This window comes from Schistocerca serialis, chromosome 6 (genome assembly GCF_023864345.2).
Source record: "Schistocerca serialis cubense isolate TAMUIC-IGC-003099 chromosome 6, iqSchSeri2.2, whole genome shotgun sequence".
Classification (NCBI taxonomy): Eukaryota; Metazoa; Arthropoda; class Insecta; order Orthoptera; family Acrididae; genus Schistocerca; species Schistocerca serialis.
Window position 1 is genome coordinate 108654542 of NC_064643.1, and position 23886 is coordinate 108678427.

At 45.1% G+C, this 23886-nt stretch overlaps 1 protein-coding gene across 1 annotated transcript in view; it reads left to right on the top strand.

Moving 5' to 3' along the window:
* The window catches only part of LOC126484669 (uncharacterized), a 300769-nt gene extending 279271 nt beyond the window's left edge, over positions 1 to 21498 (top strand). Inside the window, exons 7-8 of the mRNA XM_050108262.1 lie at positions 12269 to 12368; positions 21361 to 21498. Coding sequence (XP_049964219.1) covers positions 12269 to 12368; positions 21361 to 21498 — 238 coding nt within the window. The remainder of the gene's footprint in view (positions 1 to 12268; positions 12369 to 21360) is intronic.
* Positions 21499 to 23886: the final 2388 nt, after the last annotated feature.

A 23886-nucleotide genomic window follows, 5' to 3' on the forward strand; every position in this document is an offset into this window, starting at 1 on the left:
AGAATGTAATAGAGGGAACGAATTGTCCACCAAGGCGTTTTCCGAGTTGAAATCCTTTAGTCTGAGCAGAGAAAGCTATGTCGGATCGTGTAAAACTGTGCAGCCGCCCTATTCTTCACTTTGTTTACCTGTGTTCTGCGCAAAATGCTCTTCTACATGGGTCACTCGCATGGACAGACCCAGAATTTGGTTACTGCTGTTTTCCTTCCAACCCACGGTTCCTAACACTCTTGCTTTGAGTAACGGTTAGGGTTTAACGCACCGCCGTCCACGAAATCATTAGATACTCTACTGTTAGTGCAAAGAGAACGAACGTAGATACAATGCAGCCGTGTAAATACGCATAGAGAGGACTGTAGAGATACCTTAAGATTTAGTATCCGACGTTGCTTCCACGTACTGTTCTACTGATGAGCAGATCCTGATGATAATGCAAGTACCGACTAATCACGTAGAGTTATTCAACGAGTGACGCCTTTGGTAGCCAGGCGAGTTGACGAAAACACATTGACGAAAAGAAGATCGCGAAATCAAGGAATTTAAACGAAAGTCGGCATGCGCGTTTCTACATTTGAAAGGTGTTGTCTACTTAACTTTCGCTGCCTTCGCATAAGTGTACAGTTAGTAGCGCCACTATGAGTACGCAAATCATGTTTTCTTCCAATACGCACTGTAACGGTCGTGAGCGTTAGTCACTTTTGAGATTGGACATAGTGAGCTGATGTTAGTCAAGAATGCCATTAAGGCGACAAAGACGCTGTTATCAACACCTCGCGGAGTTTGAATGACGGCGTGTAATATAGTTAGGAGGAGCTGGATATTGCTACTGCGATATCGCAGAAAGACTTGGCAGGGATGTAGCCATCGTACATGCTGGCAGCGGTGGTCAGGAGAATATATCCTCGTAAGAAGACCGGACTACGGAATGCCACGTGGCACTAACTAGAGGGAAAACCATCGTGTTCGGCGCATCGTATTGCATCTGCAGCAGCAATATGAGCAGCAGTTGGCACCACACTGACACAACGAGATGTTACGAATCGGTTACTTCAAAGTCAGCTCCGAGCCAGATGCCCTGCAGCATGCATTCCACTGACCACAAACCACCGCCATTTCCCACTGGGACACTATTTGTAGCTGTTACTCCATTCATGTCATACGTAAAGCTTATCATCAGTTTTACCTTCGAGTGTTGGTGACGCATTTTTTTCGGACGTGGAGAGTCGTAACTTTTCCTTGTGACGGCTGACTTCAGTCCTGCCTCAGAATCTCGTATATACAGGGTGGTCCATTGATAGTGACCGGGCCAAATATCTCACGAAATAAGCATCAAACGAAAAAACTACAAAGAACGAAACTTATCTAGCTTCAAGGGGGAAACCAGATGGCACTATGGTTGGCCCGCTAGATGGCGCTGCCACAGATCAAACGGATATCAACTGCGTTTTTTCTTTAAATAGGAACCCCCATTTTATATTAGATACTCGTGTAGTACGTAAAGAAATATGAATGTTTTAGATGGACCATTTTTTTCGCTTTGCGACAGATGGCGCTGTAATAGTCACAAACGTATAAGTACGTGGTATCACGTAACATTCCGCCAGTGCGGTCGGTATTTGCTTCGTGATACTCTTACCCGTGTTAAAATGGACCGTTTACCAATTGCGGAAAAGGTCGGTATCGTGTTGATGTATGGCTATTGTGATCAAAATGCCCAACGGGCAACAGGAAGTGTTCAGCCACACGTGAAACGTCAACCACGACCTGCAACAAATGATGATGCCCAAGTAGTCGTTTTAGCCGCTGTCACGGCTAATCCGCGCATCAGTAGCAGAAAAATTGCGCGAGAATCGGGAATCTCAAAAACGTCGGTGTTGAGAATGCTACATCAACATCGATTGCACCCGTACCATATTTCCATGCACCAGGAATAGCATGGCGACGACTTTGAATGTCGTGTACAGTTCTGCCACTGGGCACAAGAGAAATTACGGGACGATTTGTTGCACGCGTTCTATTTAGCGACGACAGCGCTAACGTAAACTGGCATAATATGCACTAATGGGCAACGGGAAATCCACGATGGCTGCGACTAGTGGAACATCAGCGACCTTGGCGGGTTAATGTATGGTGCGACATTATAGAAGGAAGGATAATAGGCGCCCATTGTATCGATGGCAATCTAAATGGTGCAATGTATGTTGATTTCCTACGTAATGTTCTACCGATGTTACTACAAGATGTTTCACTGCATGACAGAATGGCGATGTACTTCCAACATGGTGGATGTCCGGCACATAGCTCGCGTGAGGTTGAAGCAGTATTGAATAGCATATTTCATGAGAGGTGGATTGGTCGTCGAAGCACGTTCACTGAATCTGTTGTTCCCCGACTTCTTTCCGTGGGGAAAGTTGAAGGATATTTGCTATCGCGAACCACCGACAACGCCTGACAAGATGCGTCAGCGCATTGTGAATGCATGTGCGAACATTACGGAAGGCGAACTACTCACTGTTGAGAGGAATGTCGTTACACGTATTGCCAAATGCACTGAGGTTGACGGACATCATTTTGAGCATTTATTGCATTCATGTGGTATTTATAGGTAATCACGCTGTAACAGCATGCGTTCTCAGAAATGATAAGTTCACAAAGGTACATGTATCACATTAGAACAACAGAAATAAAATTTTCAAACGTACCTATGTTATGTATTTTAATTTAAAAAACTGTTCATCTAAAATTGTGAGCCTTATGTTTGTGACTATTACAGCGTCATCTATCACATAGTGAAGAAAGTGGTCCAACTAAAACATTCATATTTCTTTACGTACTGCACGAATATGTAATAAAAATGCGGTTTCCTATTTTAAAAAAATAATGTTGATATCCGTTTGACCTTTGGCAACGCCATCTAGCGGGCCAACCATAGCGCCATCTGGTTTCCCCCTTCCAGCTAGACAAGTTTCGTTCTTCGTAGTTTTTTCGTTTGAAGCTTATTTGGTGAGATGTTTGGCCCGGTCACGATCAATGGACCACTCTGTAGATTTGTCAAGTGAAACAATTCTTATTCCTTTGGGTTCTTTCCAGACAGGCGTTCGACTTTGATACAGGTCTAAGTTCCCATATTAAAACTGAATTACTCACGACATAATCATGCAAACTAGCAAACACAGAACACTGTCACGTCTAAAGTATCGCTCACAAGTGACATGAATTTCAACTTGATTACGCCAATACGTAGACTTTTGAAATTACCGCCGGCCGAAGTGGCCGTGCGGTTCTAGGCGCTACAGTCTGGAGCCGAGCGACCGCTACGGTCGCAGGTTCTAATCCTGCCTCGGGCATGGATGTGTGTGATGTCCTTCGGTTAGTTAGGTTTAATTAGTTCTAAGTTCTAGGTGACTGATGACCTGAGCAGTTAAGTCGCATAGTGCTCAGAGCCATTTTTTGAAATTTTTGCTATTGCAGTTTTAGTATTTTGTACACCTCCGTAGCTGAGAAGCCAGCATGTCTGACTGACGTAGGAGTATCTGGGTTCAATACCCGGTACTACCAGGTCTTTTACCTCCGTGGGAGGACTGAACATAGGTTCATTCAGCTTCCTGAGGTCAATTGAGGAACTACTTAAATGAGACTTAGCGGCGCCAGGATCTGGAAAGTCGACAACAATCTGGAGAGTGATTTGCTAACGCCATGCTCCCTCATACAACATTCAAATGACACCAGTGAGGCCGGCCGAAGTGGCCGTGCGGTTAAAGGCGCTGCAGTCTGGAACCGCAAGACCGCTACGGTCGCAGGTTCGAATCCTGCCTCGGGCATGGTTGTTTGTGATGTCATTAGGTTAGTTAGGTTTAACAAGTTCTAAGTTCTAGGGGACTAATGACCTTAGCAGTTGAGTCCCATAGTGCTCAGAGCCATTTGAACCATTTGAACACCAGTGACTATGCAGCTGGTCCCCATCGCGTGGTCCTATGGGCTGTAGAGGCAGCATGGCTACATATTTCTGCAGGGGCTCCCAGCGACTTGTGGAGTCCATGCCACGTCGAGCTGCTGCCGGACGGCGGGCAAAAGGAGCTACGACGCGACATTAGCTGGTGTCCCATGACTTCTGTCATTTCAATGAAAGTTCGCTTATGTTGCTTTATGATGGCGAGAAAACTGATGATGAAACTAATTAAAGAAAACCGATTTATCACAGAATGATTGTTTCGTTCTGAACAGCATTCCAGGGCGTGTTTTCCCTCATGTTAATGCTCGTCCATATGCCGCTGTTCTAACCCAATATGCTCTAAGTACACTACTGGTCATTAAAATTGCCACACGAAGAAGAAATGCAGATGATAAACGGGTATACATTGGTCGAATATAGTATACTAGAACTGACATTACATTTTCACTCAGTTTGGGTGCATACATCCTGAGAAATCAGTACCCAGAACAACGACCTCTGGCAGTAATAACGGCCTTGATACGCCTGGGCATTGAGTCAGAGCTTGGATGGCGTGTACAGGTACAGCTACCCATGCAGCTTCAACACGATACCACAGTTCATCACGAGTAGTGACTGGCGTATTGTGACGAGCCAGTTGCTCGGCCACCATTGACCAGACGTTTTCAATTGCTGAGAGATCTGAAGAATGTCCTGGCCAGGGCAGCAGTCGAACATTTTCTGTATCCAGAAAGGCCCGTACAGGACATGCAATATGCGGTCGTGCATTATCCTGCTGAAATGTAGGGTTTCGCAGGGATCGAATAGAGGGTAGAGCCACGGGTCGTAACACATCTGAAATGTAACGTCCACTGTTCAAAGTGCCGTCAATGCGAACAAGAGTTGACCGGGACGTGTAACCAATGGCACCCCATACCATCACGCCGGGTGATACGCCACTATGGCGATGACGAATACACGCTTCCAATGTGCGTTCACCGCGATGTCTCCAAACACGGATGCGACCATCATGATGCTGTAAACAGAACCTGATTTCATCCGAAAAAATGACGTTTTGCCATTCGTGCACCCAGGTCCGTCGTTGAGTACACTGTCTGTGATGCAGCGTCAAGTGTAACCACAGCCATGGTCTCCGAGCTGATAGTCCATTCTGCTGCAAACGTCGTCGAACTGTTCGTGCAGATAGTTATTGTCTGGCAAACGTCCGCATCTGTTGACTCAGGGATCGAGACGTGGTTGCACGATCCGTTACAGCCATGCGGATAAGATGCCTGTCACCTCGACTGCTAGTGATACGAGGCCGTTGGGATCCAGCACGGCGTTCCGTATTACCCTCCTGAACCCACCGATTCCATATTCTGCTAACAGGCACTGGATCTCGACCAACGCGAGGAGCAATGTCGCGATACGATAAACCGCAATCGCGATAGCCTGCAATCCGACCTTTATCAAAGTCGGATACGTGACGCTACGCATTTCTCCTCCTTACACGAGGCATCACAACAACGTTTCACCAGGCAACGCCGGTCAACTGCTCTTTGTGTATGAGAAATCGGTTGGAAACTTTCCTCGTGTCAGCACGTTGTAGGTGTCGCCACCGGCGCCAACCTTGTGTGAATGCTCTGGAAAGCTAATCATTTGCATATCACAGCATCTTCTTCCTGTCGGTTAAAATTCGCGTCTGTACCACGTCATCTTCGTGGTGTAGGAATTTTAATGGCCAGTAGTATATATCGATATGTTGCCTTGGCCTGCTCGATCACTAGACCTGTCTCCAGTGGAGAACATTGGGACAGCATCGACGACAAGTCCAGCGTCATCCACAAACACCATTAACCGTCCCTGTTTTGACCGAGCAAGTGCAGCAGGCTTTTATAGCTCCATCCCACAAACTCGCATCCGGCAACTGTATAACAGAATGCATGCATGTTTGCGTGGTTGGATTCAACAGTCTTGCGGTTACTCCGGTTATTAATGTACTAACTATTCACATTTGCAGTGGCTCATCTCGCGCTTACATTAACGTGTGATTGTGTAACGTTAATTATTTAAATGTGTTATCTAGACAAATGTATTCTCGAAATTTCATTACCATGTATTCATTATTTTTTGGTGTCGTGATTTTTTTTCGTCAGTATTTTTGAGGTCACCGTGGGCAACGCGTGATGTGCGCTTGGCCCTTGCCCTTACGTTATAGGGGCGATAGCAGGAAGGATCGAATGATAGGTGTACGTACAATTGCGTTGGTCTTTTTGTTTAAAGAAAATATTGTAAATAAATTCTCTAAATGAACCCGCGATCATGATCAGTTTTTTCGAATAAACCCGTCTAGACCGGTAAATATTTCTAATTTTTTACGTTTCTGCAGTTTATGCCCCGCTGAGGCGTATGTTTTATAGCAACAGACACAGAACTTTGTTATAAGAGTTCTAAGTTTTGGTCTGATGATGTTAGTAGCCGAAAAGACGAAAGAAATGAAAATATATTGACCTATTTAGACGGCTTTAGCGGCAAAAAAGAATCGTCTTTCCTAGTCACATTTTTAGAGGAACACATGCTTTTATTTTCCTCAAGTTTTATGGACAAACGATCTGCACCACCAGATTAAGTGAAAAGCACAGACTAGTATGTCGTCTGAAACTTCCTGGCAGATTAAAACGGCGTGCCGGACCGAGACTCGACCTCGGGACCTTTGCCTTTCGTGGGCAAGTGCTCTACCATCTGAGCTACCCAAGCACGACTCACGCCCAGTCCTCACAACTTTACTTCTGCCAGTACCTCGTCTCCTACCTTCCAAACTTTACAGAAGCTCTCCTGCCAGGAAGTTTCATATCAGCGCACACTCCGCTGCAGAGTGAAAATCTCATTCTGGAAACATCCCCCAGGCTGTGGATAAGTCATGTCTTCGCTATATCCTTTGTTTCAGGAGTGCTAGTATTGTTAGGTTCGCAGGAGAGCTTCTGTAAAGTTTGGAAGGTAGGAGACGAGATACTGGCAGAAGTAAAGTTGTGAGGACGGGACGTGAGTCGTGCTTTGGTAGCTCAGATGGTAGAGCACTTGCCCGCGAAAGGCAAAAGTCCCGAGATCGACTCTCGGTCCGGCACACAGTTTTAATCTGCCAGGAAGTTTCATATCAGCGCACACTCCACTGCAGAGTGAAAATCTCATTCTGGTAATATGTCGTTTGTTCTTATTCCAGTACACAGGCAGGTAGATGTAGAATTTCTCGATTCCTAAAAGCATTCGACTCAATACCACACCTACACTTTGTATCGAAAGTACGATTGTATGGGATATCAGACGAAATTTGTGACTGGACTGAGGGTATCTTGGTAAGGAGGATGCAACATGTTGCACTGGATGTAGAGTCATCGACAAGTGTGCCACAGGCAATTTAACAGCAACCTCACACTTTTACCAGATTATGCAGCTATCTACACTCCTGGAAATTGAAATAAGAACACCCTGAATTCATTGTCCCAGGAAGGGGAAACTTTATTGACACATTCCTGGGGTCAGATACATCACATGATCACACTGACAGAACCACAGGCACATAGACACAGGCAACAGAGCAGGCACAATGTCGGCACTAGTACAGTGTATATCCACCTTTCGCAGCAATGCAGGCTGCTATTCTCCCATGGAGACGATCGTAGAGATGCTGGATGTAGTCCTGTGGAACGGCTTGCCATGCCATTTCCACCTGGCGCCTCAGTTGGACCAGCGTTCGTGCTGGACGTGCAGACCGCGTGAGACGACGCTTCATCCAGTCCCAAACATGCTCAATGGGGGACAGATCCGGAGATCTTGCTGGCCAGGGTAGTTGACTTACACCTTCTAGAGCACGTTGGGTGGCACGGGATACATGCGGACGTGCATTGTCCTGTTGGAACAGCAAGTTCCCTTGCCGGTCTAGGAATGGTAGAACGATGGGTTCGATGACGGTTTGGATGTACCGTGCACTATTCAGTGTCCCCTCGACGATCACCAGTGGTGTACGGCCAGTGTAGGAGATCGCTCCCCACACCATGATGCCGGGTGTTGGCCCTGTGTGCCTCGGTCGTATGCAGTCCTGATTGTGGCGCTCACCTGCACGGCGCCAAACACGCATACGACCATCATTGGCACCAAGGCAGAAGCGACTCTCATCGCTGAAGACGACACGTCTCCATTCGTCCCTCCATTCACGCCTGTCGCGACACCACTGGAGGCGGGCTGCACGATGTTGGGGCGTGAGCGGAAGACGGCCTAACGGTGTGCGGGACCGTAGCCCAGCTTCATGGAGACGGTTGCGAATGGTCCTCGCCGATACCCCAGGAGCAACAGTGTCCCTAATTTGCTGGGAGGTGGCGGTGCGGTTCCCTACGGCACTGCGTAGGATCCTACGGTCTTGGCGTGCATCCGTGCGTCGCTGCGGTCCGGTCCCAGGTCGACGGGCACGTGCACCTTCCGCCGACCACTGGCGACAACATCGATGTACTGTGGAGACCTCACGCCCCACGTGTTGAGCAATTCGGCGGTACGTCTAGCGCCATTCGACGGCCAACACCGCGGTTCCTGGTGTGTCCGCTGTGCCGTGCGTGTGATCATTGCTTGTACAGCCCTCTCGCAGTGTCCGGAGCAAGTATGGTGGGTCTGACACACCGGTGTCAATGTGTTCTTTTTTCCATTTCCAGGAGTGTATAATGATGTACTGTCTGACAAAAACTGCACAATTATTCAGTTTGTTTACAGTAAGATTTCAGAGTGGTGAAAAGATTGGTAAATCGCTTTAAATGTTCAGAAATGTAAAATTGCGAATTTCACAACATGAGTTCGAATCGTACAACTCAAATAAATAAATACCTGGGTGTAACGACTTGTAGGGATATGAAATGCAACGATCACACAGTCTCGGTCATAGATAAAGTATGTGGCAGGCTTTGGCACACTGGTAGCTTACTAGGGAAGTTGCAATCAGCATAAATAGCAGATTGCTTACATAACGCTAGTGCTACTTTCCCTAGAGTATTGCTCATGTGTGTGGACCCGGACCACCGGTATCCTATGTATTCTCCTATAGTGGTCGCGAAGACCAGATTTATACCACTTACACAATGCTCAGTGATGTGTTTAAGCAATCATTTCACCAGTGCTCTAGTCACGGCTGGAATTGGGAGAACCCCTAATAACTGGTACATTGGACCATTATGGAATACGGGGAGTAGCTCACAATTGGTTCACCTCTTGCTTTAGCAACAGGCAGCAAGAGGTCATTATTCACAATGTTGATAACGGCTGTGATGTGGGATCTGAGTGAGGTACTGTCAAGTGGGGGGTGCCCCAGGGATCAGCGTTGGGGCCACTCCTGTTCCTTATTTATATAAATGATATGCCCTCTAGTATTACGGGTAACTCTAAAATATTCTGTTTGCTGATGACACTAGCTTGGTAGTAAAGGATGTTGTGTGCAACATTGACTCGGTTTCAAATAGTGCAGTACATGACCTCAGTTCATGGTTTGTAGAAAATAAACTAACGTTAAATCACAGTAAGATTCAGTTTTTACAGTTTCTAACACACAATTCAACAAAACCTGTCGTTTTAATTTCACAGAACGGGCATATGATTAGTGAAACTGAACAGTTCAAATTTCTAGGTGTTCAGATAGATAGTAAGCTGTCATGGAAAGCGCACGTTCAGGATCTTGTTCAAAGACCTAATACTGCCATTTTTGCTATTCGAACGGTATCAAAAGTGAGTGATACTTCGACACGAAAATTAGTCTACTTTGCTTATTTTCATTCGATTATGTCGTATGGTATTAAATTTTGGGGTAACTCTTCCCATTCTACAAGGATATTTTTGGCTCAGGAACGGGTGGTTCGGGCAATAAGTGGTGTGAGTTCACGAACCTCTTGTCGACCTCTGTTCACGAGTCTGGGTATTTTGACATTGGCCTCTCAATATGTATATTCCTTGTTACCAATGTTAGTTTATTTCCAAGAATAAGCAGCTTTCACTCGGTTAATACTCGGCAGAAATCAAACCCGCATTTGGATCGTACTTCTTTAACTCTTGTGCAAAAAGGTGTGCAGTTTACTGCTGCATCCATTTTCAATAAGCTGCCACTCGAATTCAAAAATCTTAGCAGTAATCCACGCCCTTTCAAATCGAAACTGAAGAGTTTCCTCATGGGTCAGTCCTTCTATTCTGTCGAAGAGTTCCTTGAAAAATTAAGCTGATTCTTATTGTATTGCTGATAGCGTTTACTTAAACTTATGGACTGACTTTTTTAAGGTTCATGAACATTTATTTTTATCTGTTATTACTTTTATGTTGTAATTTCATGTACTGACACGTTCCATGACCTTGGAGTTTTGCTCCTCAATTTAGTCCTACGGAACTTGACGTGTAAATAAATAAATAAAATAAATTGGGAAGTACCCTATGTCATAGACTTCACAGTGATTTGTAGAGAACAGATGAAGATGCGTCACTGATGTCGTCGATAATTCTGAACAATGTTCTAAAGAATTATCGATTATCATACAGCGAGTAAGCTTCGATTCACGGGGTCTCGACCGGAACCGAACTGCCTGAAATATTTTCCGTATCTCACGGCGTGTGTGTTTACAGCGAGTATACCTAACGATCCCGGAGAATGTGACGTTCCAAAGTGCTATTTAAGGCGGTCTGGTGAACAACTTTTCAGTCATTCAGAAGCCACGTGGGATACTAAACACTTTGGACGTTAAAACGGTAAACCACAGCTGTTAACTATTGTGATGTGGTTTAGTTTTGTTATGAGCTGTCTTTGACGTATTTGTTAAAATATTCGGTCGGCGCATGAGTTTGTAACGTGTATTCGTAAGTTTAAACAACAGATACACATAACAGCTGAACGCAACAGATACATAAGTCCTCAATACTATATTCTCATTCGCTAACTACACCGAGCGGTTCTAGGCACTTCAGTCCGGAACCGCGTGACTGCTACGGTCGCAGGTTCGAATCCTGCCTCGGGCATGGATGTGTCTGATGTCCTTAGGTTAGTTAGGCTTAAGTAGTTCTAAGTGCTAGGGGGCTGATGACCTCAGATGTTAAGTCCCATAGCGCTCAGAGCCATTTGAACCATTTTGAGCTAACCACAGCCTGGTAACGCTGGAGTAACTTCTCTGTTCAGTGACTGTGGTACTCAGGTGGTTTTGAGGCGAAGAACTAGTCATGTTTGGAGCGCATTTTCAGCCGAAAAGGAAGTTCTTTGGAGATTGTTCGATAGAGAGCTCTAAAAGTGAAAATCTGAGGACGCAAGATCAGGTGGATAAGGTGGGTGCGGAATGACTTCCGAACCCAACTGCCGTATAGCGTTTTTCGTCAGTCTAGCAGAATGCGGGCAAGTGTTGTCGCGTAGCATCACCTCACGAAGCCTTCCTGGTCGTTGTTGTCGGATTGCGTCTGCACAGACGTCTCAGTTGTTGATAATAAACGTCAGCAGTGACGGTTACACCTCATGGAAGCAATTCGCAGTACAAAAAAAATGGTTCAAATGGCTCTGAGCACTATGGGACTTAACATCTGAGGTCATCAGTCCCCTAGAACTTAGAACTACTTAAACCTAACTAACCTAAGGACATCACACAACACCCAGCCATCACGAGGCAGAGAAAATCCCTGACCCCCCCGGGAATCGAACCCGGGAACCCGGGCGTGGGAAGCGAGAACGCTACCGCACGACCACGAGATGCGGGCAATTCGCAGTACACCACACCGTCTTTGTTCCACCAGATGCATAACTTTATCATTTGTAAATGCACACAGGTCTTTGTTTGGGGAGTTGCTGCTTTCTTTGGGCTCAACCATTCCTTCCTTTTCCTCATGATAGCATAGAGACGAAGGAATTATACGAATGGGACGAAAACATATAGATTTGATGTACACGTACAAACAGATAAATGATAAAAATTTGAGAGAAATTGGAAGATTTATTCAATAGTAAAACTTCACACATTTAGCAAGTCAGTAACGCGTTGGTGCAACTCTTGCCCTTATGCAAGCAGTAATTCGCCTTGGCATTGGCTGACAGGGTTGTTTGATGTCCTCCTGAGAGATATCGTGCCACATTCTGTCCTATAGGCGCGCTAGGCCTCTCAAAATCCCGAGCTTGTTCAAGGTTTTGCCCGTAATGTAATTGACCAATGAATAACCGTTTATCATCTGCATTTCTTCTTGGTGTATCAGTTTTAATGGCCAGCAGTGTATTTGCCTAATGCGCACTTGTAAGACAGATGAATACTCTCTCATTGAAAAAAAACCTTCTATTTTCTTTCACAGCATATCCAGAAGACGTAACATCCATATCAGCATGGGTGCAGCAGCGAAGACCTTCCTGCTCATGGCACTTGTAGTCACCGCTGCCAGCGCCACGGACATGGTAACACAACATGCTGTTTGCTATCACGTATTTGTTTTATGTCGTTATTCCACTTAAACGTCGCTACTAATAAAAACTCGTAGATATTCTACGGTGGTTACTGTTTCCAGCAATTTGTCATCAGTTGTGTAGTTGCAAAGTTGTGGTTTCTTTTCCTACGTAGTCTGAATGTGTTACATTTATTAGGTTGGTGCATATGTTCGTAGCGGTTTTGTTTTGTATGTTGGTATTCCGGTTGCTCTTGGCTTACTGAAGATCGTTTAAATGCATTGATCTACAGTCGTTCACATCAGTGTACTCGAGAACTGCCAAATGTGATAACCTGTGATCATTCCACCATCGCGCGACACTTGCATGCGAAGGGGATGTTTAAAAAATCGGGTGTACGGGTACCGCATGTTCTGAGCCAAAATCACAAAAATCTGAAAGTGCTCATATGTGCATCTCTCCTTACTCGTCAACAATTGTCTCGTGAACAACACCGACCGTTCCTATACTGTATCTTTACTGGTGACGAGAAATAACATCTTTTTTGCCAACATAATGAACAGAAAGGAATGGTTGAGCCCAAACAAAGCAGCAACTCCCCATACAAAGACCTTCGCGCATCCATAAAAGATAATGTTCTGCATCTGGAGAAACCACGACGGTGTAGTGTTCTACGAATTGCTTCCACAAGATGTATCCGTCACTGCCGACATTTATTGTCGACAATTGAGACTTCTTGCTGAAGCAATCCAACAACAACAACGAGGAAGACTGCATGAGATGATGCTACTCCACTATAACGCCCGCCCGCATTCTACATATACGTGATTACTATGCTATTCACAATAAAGTGCCTGGCAGAGAGTTGAATGAACCACCTTCAAGCTGTTTCTCTCGAACGGCACGCGGGAAAAACGAGCACTTAAATTTTACTGTGCGAACCCTGATTTCTCTTATTTTATCGTGATGATCATTTCTTCCTATGTAGGTGAGTGACAACAGAATGTTTTCGCAATCGGAGGAGAAAACTGGTGATTGAAATTACATGAGAAGATCCCGTCGCAACGAAAAACGCCTTTGTTTTAATGATTGCCACTCCAATTTACGTATCATGTCTGTGACACTATCTCCCCAATTTTGCGATAATACAAAGCAGCTGCCCTTCTTTGTACTTTTTCGATGTCATCCGTCAGTCCCACTTGATGCGAATCCCACGCCGCACAGCAGTACTCCAGAATAGGGCGGACAAGCGTAGTGTGAATCGCAGTCTTTGGTTTACTCTCCCCACAATATTATCTATGTGATCGATCCAATTCACGTTATTTGTAATTGTAATCCCTAAGAATTTCGCTGAATTTACAGCCTTCAGATCTGTGTGACTTATCGCGTAATCGAAATTTAGCTGATTTCTTTTAGTACTCATGTGAATAACTTCGCACTTTTCTTTATTCAGGGTCAATTGCCACTTATCGCACCATACAGATATCTTATCTAAATAATTTTGCAAGTCGTTTTGATCATCCGATGACTTCACAAGACGGTAAATGACAGCATCATCTGCAAACAATCTAAGACGGGTACTCAGATTGTCACCTATGTCGTTAATATAGATCAGGAACAATAGAGGACCTATAACACTTCCTTGGGGAACGCCGGATATTACTTCTGTTTTACTCGATGACTTTCCGTCTATTACTAACATTCTGCTAGAATGAGAAAAACACACTATGCAGCAATTGAGTTGGAAAGTGATTTCACACCCACTTTATACACCTGACCTTAGGCCTTCAGATTTTCACCTTATCCGCTCTCTATCGGGCAACCTTCAAGGAACTCCCCTTCCGGATGAAAATGATCTCCGAACATAGCTCGACGAGTTCTTCGCCTCAAAACCACGTGATTTCTACATTCTCATAATCGAGTAATTACCCTAGCGTTGGCAGGCTGTTTTAGATAGTGAAGAACAATATGTTATTAGCGACTGAATTCTTTGTTATGTGTATCTGTTGTTAAACTTCTAGAAAACGCAACGAAGTTATGCAGGCAACCCAATATTTATGTTTAGGTTCAACTGCCAATCTCTGTACCATTCGTTAATCCTCTGCAGGTCCCTCTGCAAATCGTTACTGTCTTCTGGTGTTAGTACCTTCTCATAGACAACGGAAACATCTCTGAACAGTCTTAAAGAACTTCCGACGTAATCTAATAGATAATTTATATACGCTGTAAACGGTAATGGACGTGTCATACCTCCTCGGGGTATCCCCGAAATGACCTTTACATCTGTAGATTTTTCCCGGTGAGAGCGACGTGTTACGTTGTATCTGCCAGGAAGTCATGAATCCAGTCACACATCCGGACCGATACTCGGTAAATTCGTAGTTTTTGCTCACTAAATGCGAGCGCGGAACCGTGTCAAATGCCGTCCTGAAGTCGAGAAACACAGCATCAACCTGAGCACCGATGTGTAGAGCACTGTGGATCTCGTGGAGGAACAGAGCGGACTGAATTTCGCAGTACCTCTGTTTGTGGAATCCGTGTTCAGTTTGTAGACAACCGGAATAAGAGCCAGCACTTGGTGACTGAGCCTGTTGAAATGAACATCCCAATCCACTTTCGCGATAACCGTAACGTGTGAGCCCCAGTTCTGGTATGAACAAAAAATTACAAACCCTCCTCCTGCCTGAGTCACAACTTCCACATAATGCGGATTAAACCCCCCATTCGGCCATCGCTGCATTCGACAACCTGTTCCATTTGAAACGCCTTCAGTCACCTACTGACAGGTTTCTGTGTTGTTTGTCTCACAGAAAACATGCAATTTTACGTGTCGATGCGAGCAATGACTTTCGGGAGGTGGGTAACTCCAGTTGTCGATTTTATTCAGTCCCCTTTTCAATGACCGCAAAAGCGACCGAGTGACACGGCGTAGAGGTGAGCCACTGGATTTTCATTCTGGTTGTTCGAAACCTGTACAACCATACCGACGTAGGTCTCCCATGTTGTCCCTAAACAGTTAAGGCTAATTCCCGGATGGCTTGTTTGAAAACATGCAACGATTTCCTCCCTCATCCTTCCCAAATCCGTGCTTGCCCTCCATTTTTAAAGACTTCATCGCTGACAGAACTTTTAAACCATATTTTTTTCTTTATTGTTATTTTCATACCTTTACAGGTAGGCCGGTAGTGGCAAAACTTCGACGCTCTTCGGCCACAGATATTACAATTAGTACAGAAAGAAGACATAGAAAAACAAAACATAATGGTGGATAAAAAACAGTAGACAAAGTCAAAAAACACGGAGCCGTTCACAGGCGCAGTGAAATGAAAAACGTGCAGCACTAGCACACGACCATAGACGACAGAAATAGCACATGCGAACGATGGAGCACAAACGACGAAACACTGAATCACTATCATGAATGCACACGTAAACACCAGCGACGATCTCCAGCACGTGAATGTTCACTGTTCGTGTACGAGTCCGGGGACCTGTCAGAGGGGAAAAGGTGGGGAAGAAGGGAGAGGGGGACGGTGTAGATGCCAGTGGCAGAGGAGCAGGGATGGGGAGGAAAGAAAGTAGGAGGGTAAGGGAAGGCCAGGGGGAGGCGAGGGAGGGAGGAAGAGGGGAGGGAGAAAAAGGAGAGAGGGTGCCCTTGGGAAAAACACAGGGGATGGAAGGGGAGGATCAAAGTTGGTAGGAGGGGTAGATGGAGGGGATGAGGGCATCATCACGGAGTGGGAGTTGGCGGAAGCCACCTTGGGCAAGGGTATGGAGAGTGGAGAGGTGGAGAGCAGGTGGGATGTGGAAATAAAGGCACGGCAGAGGACGGGGGTGGGAAAGGATGGGAAAGACAATCGGGTGATGGGGATCAAGTTTGTGGGAGGTGTAGAGGTGTAGATGGTGACATAGAAGTCGAGGAGACGGAAGGAAGGTGGTTTTGCCTACAATGATCGCCTGGGTCTTGGAAGGATTGACTTTGAGCAACCACTGGTTACAGCAAGTAACGAACCAGTCAAATTTAAACCCTACACTTTCTTCTTTTTTCTATAGGGTGCTCTTGTACTGATACAGAATTAATATCCTCCATAAATTTTGTAGTTGTAAATAGAGTTTGAAATGAAATATGATTTGTAACCCTGCAGCGGGTTCACATACGAGAAGCATTCAGTAGGTGATGCAACACATAATTTTTCACGGCTAATTTCCGTTGAGAAAATGCAGAATTTGTTGTGGGACTTCGTGGAATATTCGCAGTTCAGACCCTACAGTTTCAAAAGTTCCGATAGGTGGCGGTGCTATACGCAGCCGTCAAAATGGCGACTGTAACGGAGGCCAGTTCCAGGCAGCCAGTTGTCATGATTATGGCCGCACCACCGGAATTAACAGACTTCGATCGCGGAGTGGTAGTTGGAGATAGACGCACGGGACATTTCATTTCGGAAATCGTTAGAGAATTCGATATTCCACGAACCACAGTGTCAAGAGTGTGTCGAGAATACCAAATTGAGTTTCTTTTGGCGGAAGAAACATCGCAGTTATTCGTAGAAACTTGCAAAATGTATCCGGAGACATGGCGGTGAACAAAAGCACGGTGAGACGTTGGGCGAGGCGTCTGTCATCATCGCCGCGAAGTTGCGCAAACCTGTCCAATTTCCCGCTTGCCGGCCGGCCCCACACATCTGTAACTCCTGCGATGTTGGACACTTTCATTAGAGGTAGTCCACGGATCACAATCGAACATCTCGCTGCCCAACTGGACGTGGCTATCGGCAGTGCTGGCACACTCGTCCACCAGCTGGCGTTCTCAGCTGTGTGTGACCGCTGGATTCTGTAATGGTTCTTTATTTACGTGATCATTACGGCACTCCAACCCCAGTTCTCGGTACCAGTAATATCGTACTACTTTCCTGCGAAGTAACAGACATATTTTTGTGACAATATTCACATTTGGTTTTATTAATGTATAGGTACTCTGATGTATGGTTCTTGGTTTTATTAATGTATAGGTACTCTGATGTATGGTTCTTGTGTATATTCATTTCTGTGAGACTGTCATAATCTTTGACGTACTTGTAACCGTTTTGGCGCGAAGGCGCACAGAGCAGTCTTTGTTTCGCTTTGCAGAAGTTAAGTTGTTATTTCGCTTTGTAAAAGAACGGTCAAGTCTTGTGTTAGGTTAAAGTGGAAATTAAATATATGAAGAAGTTTAATAAAAATGTGGATCGTGAACACCAAGTCAAAAATTATTTCTACCATACCATTGTTCTGATCTGGGATTGTTTTATCATTAACAATTTCCTGAAAAACGCAATTGTTAGGTCTTCAAATATTGCTAAAATACAGATCTGGACCTTCTAGCAGTCAAAGTGGAATCACCCTAGAATCAACAAGATGAGCCATAACAACTTCGACGAAATCTACGTGGGAATCCATTCAAGATAAGTGCCAAAATTAATGACTTTTTTTACAGTGACTTCATCATTTCCATTCTGACGATACCATCCACAGTCAATAACTTTGTTGTTGCCCGATGAATCGAACATACGCTGCGTGAGCAACATTATTAATCTGATTTCTAACCTACTTTGCAAGTGGTGGTATTGTTAGAATTCCACGCTGCCTAACAGCAAGTCATAAAGAGCAACGAAGGACCATCTGCGCGGAATTACTTGCGCTTTAGAAGACCGATGGTGACAATTTTTTGTCGAACGTCGTCACAAGCTATGAAACATGGACTGATAGCTTCGAAGCAGAGACAAAACGGCAATCGATGGAGTGGCGCCACACCATCTCTCCTCCGAAGAGAAAGCCGCACCCTCAGCTGGTAAAGTCATAGCGACGGTCTTCTGGGAACCTGGAGGGGCTATTCTGTTTGATGTTCTCCATAATGGTGCAACGATCAACCCTGAAGTGTGTTGTGCTACCCTCAGGAAATTGAAGAAACCAGTTCAGCGTGCTCGTCGCCACAAAAACACGAACCAACGTCCCTTTCTCCATGACAACGCAAGGTGTCACACGAATCTGCGCACCTGAGAGGAGCTCGCAGAACTTCACTGGACTCTTCTCCCTCATCCACCCTGCAGCCCGTATCTCTCACCTTCCTACTCCCGTCTGTTTGGCACAATGAAGGATGCACTCCGCGGGAAGCAGTACGTGGTTGATATGGTTGTTATGGTGCAGCACGATGTTGGGTCCGACGTCAGTCAGTAGAGTGTTACCATGCGGGCATACAGGTTCAAATGGCTCTGAGCGCTATGGGACTTAACATCTGAGGTCATCAGTCCCCTAGAACTTAGAACTACTTAAACCTAACTAACCTAAGGACATCACACACATCCATGCCCGAGGCAGGGTTCGAACCTGCGACCGTAGCAGTCGTGCGGTTCCGGACTGAGCGCCTATAACCTTTCGGCCACCGCGGCCAGCGGCATACGGGTCCTCCGAGTAATGTCGCGTAAAGTGATCGTAATGAACGGAGATTTAGTTGAAACAAAAAAAGGGTGTTGTACCTAAAAGAGAGGGGAATAATACGGTGCATTCGAATACTGAATAAAATCAAGCTGATTTCAGAAGAAATGTGCTACATTACTCACTGAACGCCCCTCGTATTGTTCTAAAGTATTACAATATGATTGATTTAGTTAACCGTGTTTTATGTTCTTCCCAGGTAGGTATGGAGAGGGGGGGGGAGAGGGCGGGGGTGGCTTCTGCTAGTGCCCATCTTGCGGCTTTTCAGCCTCAGATTTACATAATATGTAGATACGATGACATGAGCAAAATCGATTGCCTTAGTTTGAGGAGAGGGCGACGTGTGAGAACGTGAAATCAAGGATGATGGTGCAGTGGGCCAGTGGGAGCATTTCCTAGGTGACGTATGTGGATCAATTAGGGCGGGAGAGGAAGCGACATGGGGAAAAAGAGTATGTCGGGAGTACTGGAAAAAAAACCAGAAACGAGATGTAGGTGATAGGGGGCAGGTATGCAGTTAAGGAGGAAAAGGCTAGAGCGGAATCTCCATTTGCAGAAGGAAAAAGTAGAATGGTTGGTTGTTGATACGATGGACAGATTTCATCCGTGATGTGAGAGGGTAGGCGACGGAAATTGACGTTGGAAAGAATATGGAGAGTGTGGAATTACTGGAGGTCCAATAATCTTTGTGTTGGGGCTACAGATAGCTTTTATCATTCGATTTTTTGGTAGACATAGGACTGGAAAAGATATCTTAGGAGCTCAAGAATTTAGAGGGAAAGGTAAAATTTTGAAGGAGCGGAAATACATACATTATTTGCATGGGTCAGGATGGTATGCAAGTATTTTTTAGGTATATACTCGGACTTCAATCGATGGATTTAGTCATGTTGAGCAGGTTAATTGTAATGTATCTTGGGCTTTCATTTGGATGATTAGTAGGTGGGGATTATAGGTTAGCCTTTGAGCCAATGTATCTGCAACGTATTTTTGTGTCTGAGTCGGTTGAATTGGACAGTTGGGAGTGTGATGTAAAGATAAGAGAAGTACCCCAGACCCAGCTCGTAGCCTTCCTGGGCGAATACCTCGTAGACTTCTGAAAGGTTGATGGAGCCATTGGGGTTCTCTAAGTCCTGCGTGGGAGGACCATAGGGGTGGGGGGCCAGGGTTGATTGGAGATGGAGCTGGTCTGTTGGGTTAGATGCGACGATTGGCTTTGTGGTCACTAGAGAACACTTTTCATTTACGCAATTCGGACTGGTCTGGCAGCAGCGAGATTGTTCCTCTTCAACCATACAAAATTATACATGCATAAGATATCCATATCTTTTAAAAAGAATTTGTGGTACTTATGTGATCATTCATATTTGAATGGCGACAGTTATATGGTGGTTTGAAGTTGATAGGGTGGATTACTGTGATGCTGTTACTATCTTGATGATGATGATGCCTCTAGTGGTACTTCAGTAGTGATATTAATGATAATGCTGCCGGCCGGAGTGGCCGTGCGGTTCTAGGCGCTACAGTTTGGAACCGCGAGACCGTTACGGTCGCAGGTTCGAATCCTGCGTCGGGCATGGATGTGTGTGATGTCCTTAGGTTAGTTAGGTTTAAGTAGTTCTAAGGTCTAGGGGACTGATGACCTCAGATGTTAAGTCCTATAGTGGTCAGAGCCATTTGAACCATTTGAATGATAATGCTGCATTTACTCTGAGTGGTGTTGTTGTGTAGGGGCCGGGCGGGGTGGCCGAGCGGTTCTAGGCACTACAGTCTGGAACCGCATGACCGCTACGGTCGCAGGTTCGAATCCTGCCTTGGGCATGGATGTGTGTGATGTCCTTAGGTTAGTTAGGTTTAAGTAGGTCTAAGTTCTAGGGGTCTGATGACCTCAGAAGTTAAGTCCCAAAGTCCTCAGAGCCACTTGAACCATTTGTTGTGTAGGGAGTGCCTCTAGCTGCAGGCGAACAGCTACTGCTCGCTGCAGATCAGTGGAATAGGAGAAAGGATGGCGAGAGTGTAGGCGTGAGGGATGAAGTGATACATGATGTAGGTTGCGGAATTCAATGGGTGGATGTACAACATACGAGGGCCGAAGTATGAGGTGGATATAAGTAATGATTCAGAAGTTGTGGGGTTGATAAGGTTTACTAAGGAGGTGAAAAATGTGAGGAAGAAGGGAGTAGCTAAGTTGATGTGTCCATTTGATTGAAAATAAAATGTAAGTGGTTATGGGAGTAGGTTGTCTTTAAATTTAAACGGTAAATGGAGTGGGCAGCAAGGATTATTTGGAGTAGCATGTAGGGACGTTGGAAAGGATGAGTATTTTGGAGGACTGTTATTATGAAGTATACGACAGAGGCTTTTGTGTGCTGGTTACACGCATGAGGTGTTTGTAGGGAACTGAGGCTCGGGTACGATTTTGTTTCGTCGAGGTAGTTAATTGTGTAAAGTGGTGTTTCTGAAACGAAAATGATGAAAACTGTATCAAAAGAGTTGTGTGTTAGCAGTTGTGTGATGGTTTTGCCCGTTGCAGCGGCCGGACTTCTGCCCCGAGAATCCGTGCAGCGCCGTCTTCTGCGGGCTGGGCGTCCGGTGTGTGACGGTGACGACGCAGCAAGACGGCAGACTAGGCTGCAAAGCGCGCTGCCTCGACGCTGCGACTCCGCAGTAGCCTGCGGCCGCTGCCGGACCGACCTCTGACGTGATGGAAATGAAACATGTAGCGCGGAAAAGGAGGAGGCTGTCCACAGCAGACTGGATAGCTCAAGTAGCTAATCACAGCCCATCACAGACGCCTGAACCGCGAGCGTACTTATAGTCCTATCGCAAATAACTCAATGTATTGAACATACTGCCAATGTAAGACAATCTGAATCAATAAATTTTAAGCCGAAAAGAATCATTTGTGTCTAATTTTATTGTATTCATTTCTAATAAAAACAGAGGACAAAGACGAAAAAATCTTTTGTTTAATGAAAGTGGCACATTATTTTGGATTTTGGTGTGCTCATTCTTGACATGATAACACAACTAGCTGCACCACACACCATTTGTTGCAATTAACACTCAATATTTAAAGATGCACTTTTTGCGATGTTAAATTCCATATACTACTTCAACTTTTCTTTCTTTCTTTCTTTCGCTTCTGCCTTTGTCCCGCAGGTACGCAGAGTCAGCATGGTTAATCGGATTTGGCAATGTTAGATTAAGGGGTGGCCGGATGGCCTTCCTGCCGCCACCTCGTACCCCCCAGGACGGAATTAGTGTACCCCAACTGTCTGCGACTAGTGTAATCCATGGAATAATGCGAAAGTGTTCAGATGTCTGCGAGCCATGTAACTGAAGCGGGACGTGGGGACAAGGCCGGTATTCACCTAGGGGATGTGGAAAACCGCCTAAAAACCACATCTAGGCTGGCCGGCACACCTGCCCTCGCCGTTAATCCGCCGGGCGGATTCGATCCGGGGCCGGCGCGCCTACCTGAGTCCACGAAGCAGCGCGTTAGCACTCTCGGCTAACGTGGCGGGTCCCATATACTACTTTAACTACTGATGTGAAATACTCTTGCTTCTTATATGAATGGGATAGAAAGGGAACGGATGAACATTGGTCCAATAAAGTCTTCCCTGCATTAATATCTTCCAGCCTCATCACAAGAACCCTTTTCACTAGAATCTTTTTTTTATCATAAATGAAGTATTTTGATCAATATTTTTTAATTAGAATGTAAGAAAAGGTACGTGGGTCAATGTTAATGAATCGAACGTGCAGCTCCCTTGTGATTAACATTGATCCACGTATTCACTGAGCTTGCGCAGATCGATAGCATATTCATTTCCCCACCTCATTTGATATTTGCAATTTTCTGTGAGACGTGGGCCAACTCATAATTTTCAGGGCAATGGAAAGAAAAAGTAAAAATGAGTCTCCTGCTACAGACATTTCTTCTCTGACGCCACTACAGTGCCCAATGTGAAAGGTAAAGTATTAGAAATCACGGGGGAAAGGCTACGTAATAAGAAGCGACGTCCGTGCTATAAGCGGTAATGGTCACGCACGCTCTGTGAATTGTGTATACGTCTTACGGCCGAGCCATGCGTTCGCAGCACAAATGCTTCGATTAATTGTTTGTAGTTGCATCACTATGCTAACCAATTATTGCTCGCACGATGGAGTACAATGAAATGCATCATCAGTTAGATTACACTAAGAGTGCTTTAACTTATGTTTCCTAGTTGCGAATGCTACTTTTATGACCAGTTGCCTAGTGAGTCAACGTACCTTCTATATCGCACCCATGTAGTTTTGCAGGAACGAGTATGGGGTCATTAACGAAAACAAAGTAACTGAGTGTCGATAGCAATGTATACTGACGACGTCAAATGTTGATTATGGTGTAGTTTCTCCACGGTTTAGGGTTATATTACATGTGGTGCACCAAGTAAATAAGTAACCGTCGGGATGACAGGCCTATCTTGAATCCGTAGATGCAGAGATCTTTTAGTCACAGTACTCTTTTAAGTGTTATTAGTTTGAATGAATTTGTTGATGAACTTACTCAGCAAATTTTGAAAGGCAAGTTCTGTGGGTTCTGAATGTTTGTATTGGTGCAGCAATACCACAATAGCTTTATTTTAAAAAAATATTTCTCAAATGAATCTCGTACTCAATAAAGAAAAGATGTAGGAATTATTCCGACCTAACAACGTCCATCGAAGAAGAGGTAATAACAAACGTAGCTCGTATCGTGGAGAAAATCGTACGAATGGAATTACGAGGGAAACATCCTTGCGGTATCCTTAATCTGCTTAAAGAACCCACCGGAACCATAGATGTTGATGGACGAATTATTGACTTGTACTACTGTCAATCCTAATGCGACGCCCATGTGTTACCATAATGCCAACTCCTAGAACTAAAATAAATAACGAGACTATATTATCCCATTAAGCCGAAGTATTATTGAATCGGCAACTTTGGTTTCAGGTGGTATGGGCCACGATATCGTGGTCGAATAGTTTAGCAGCCAGACGGCCTTCTCCAAGCTCCGAGTTGACGT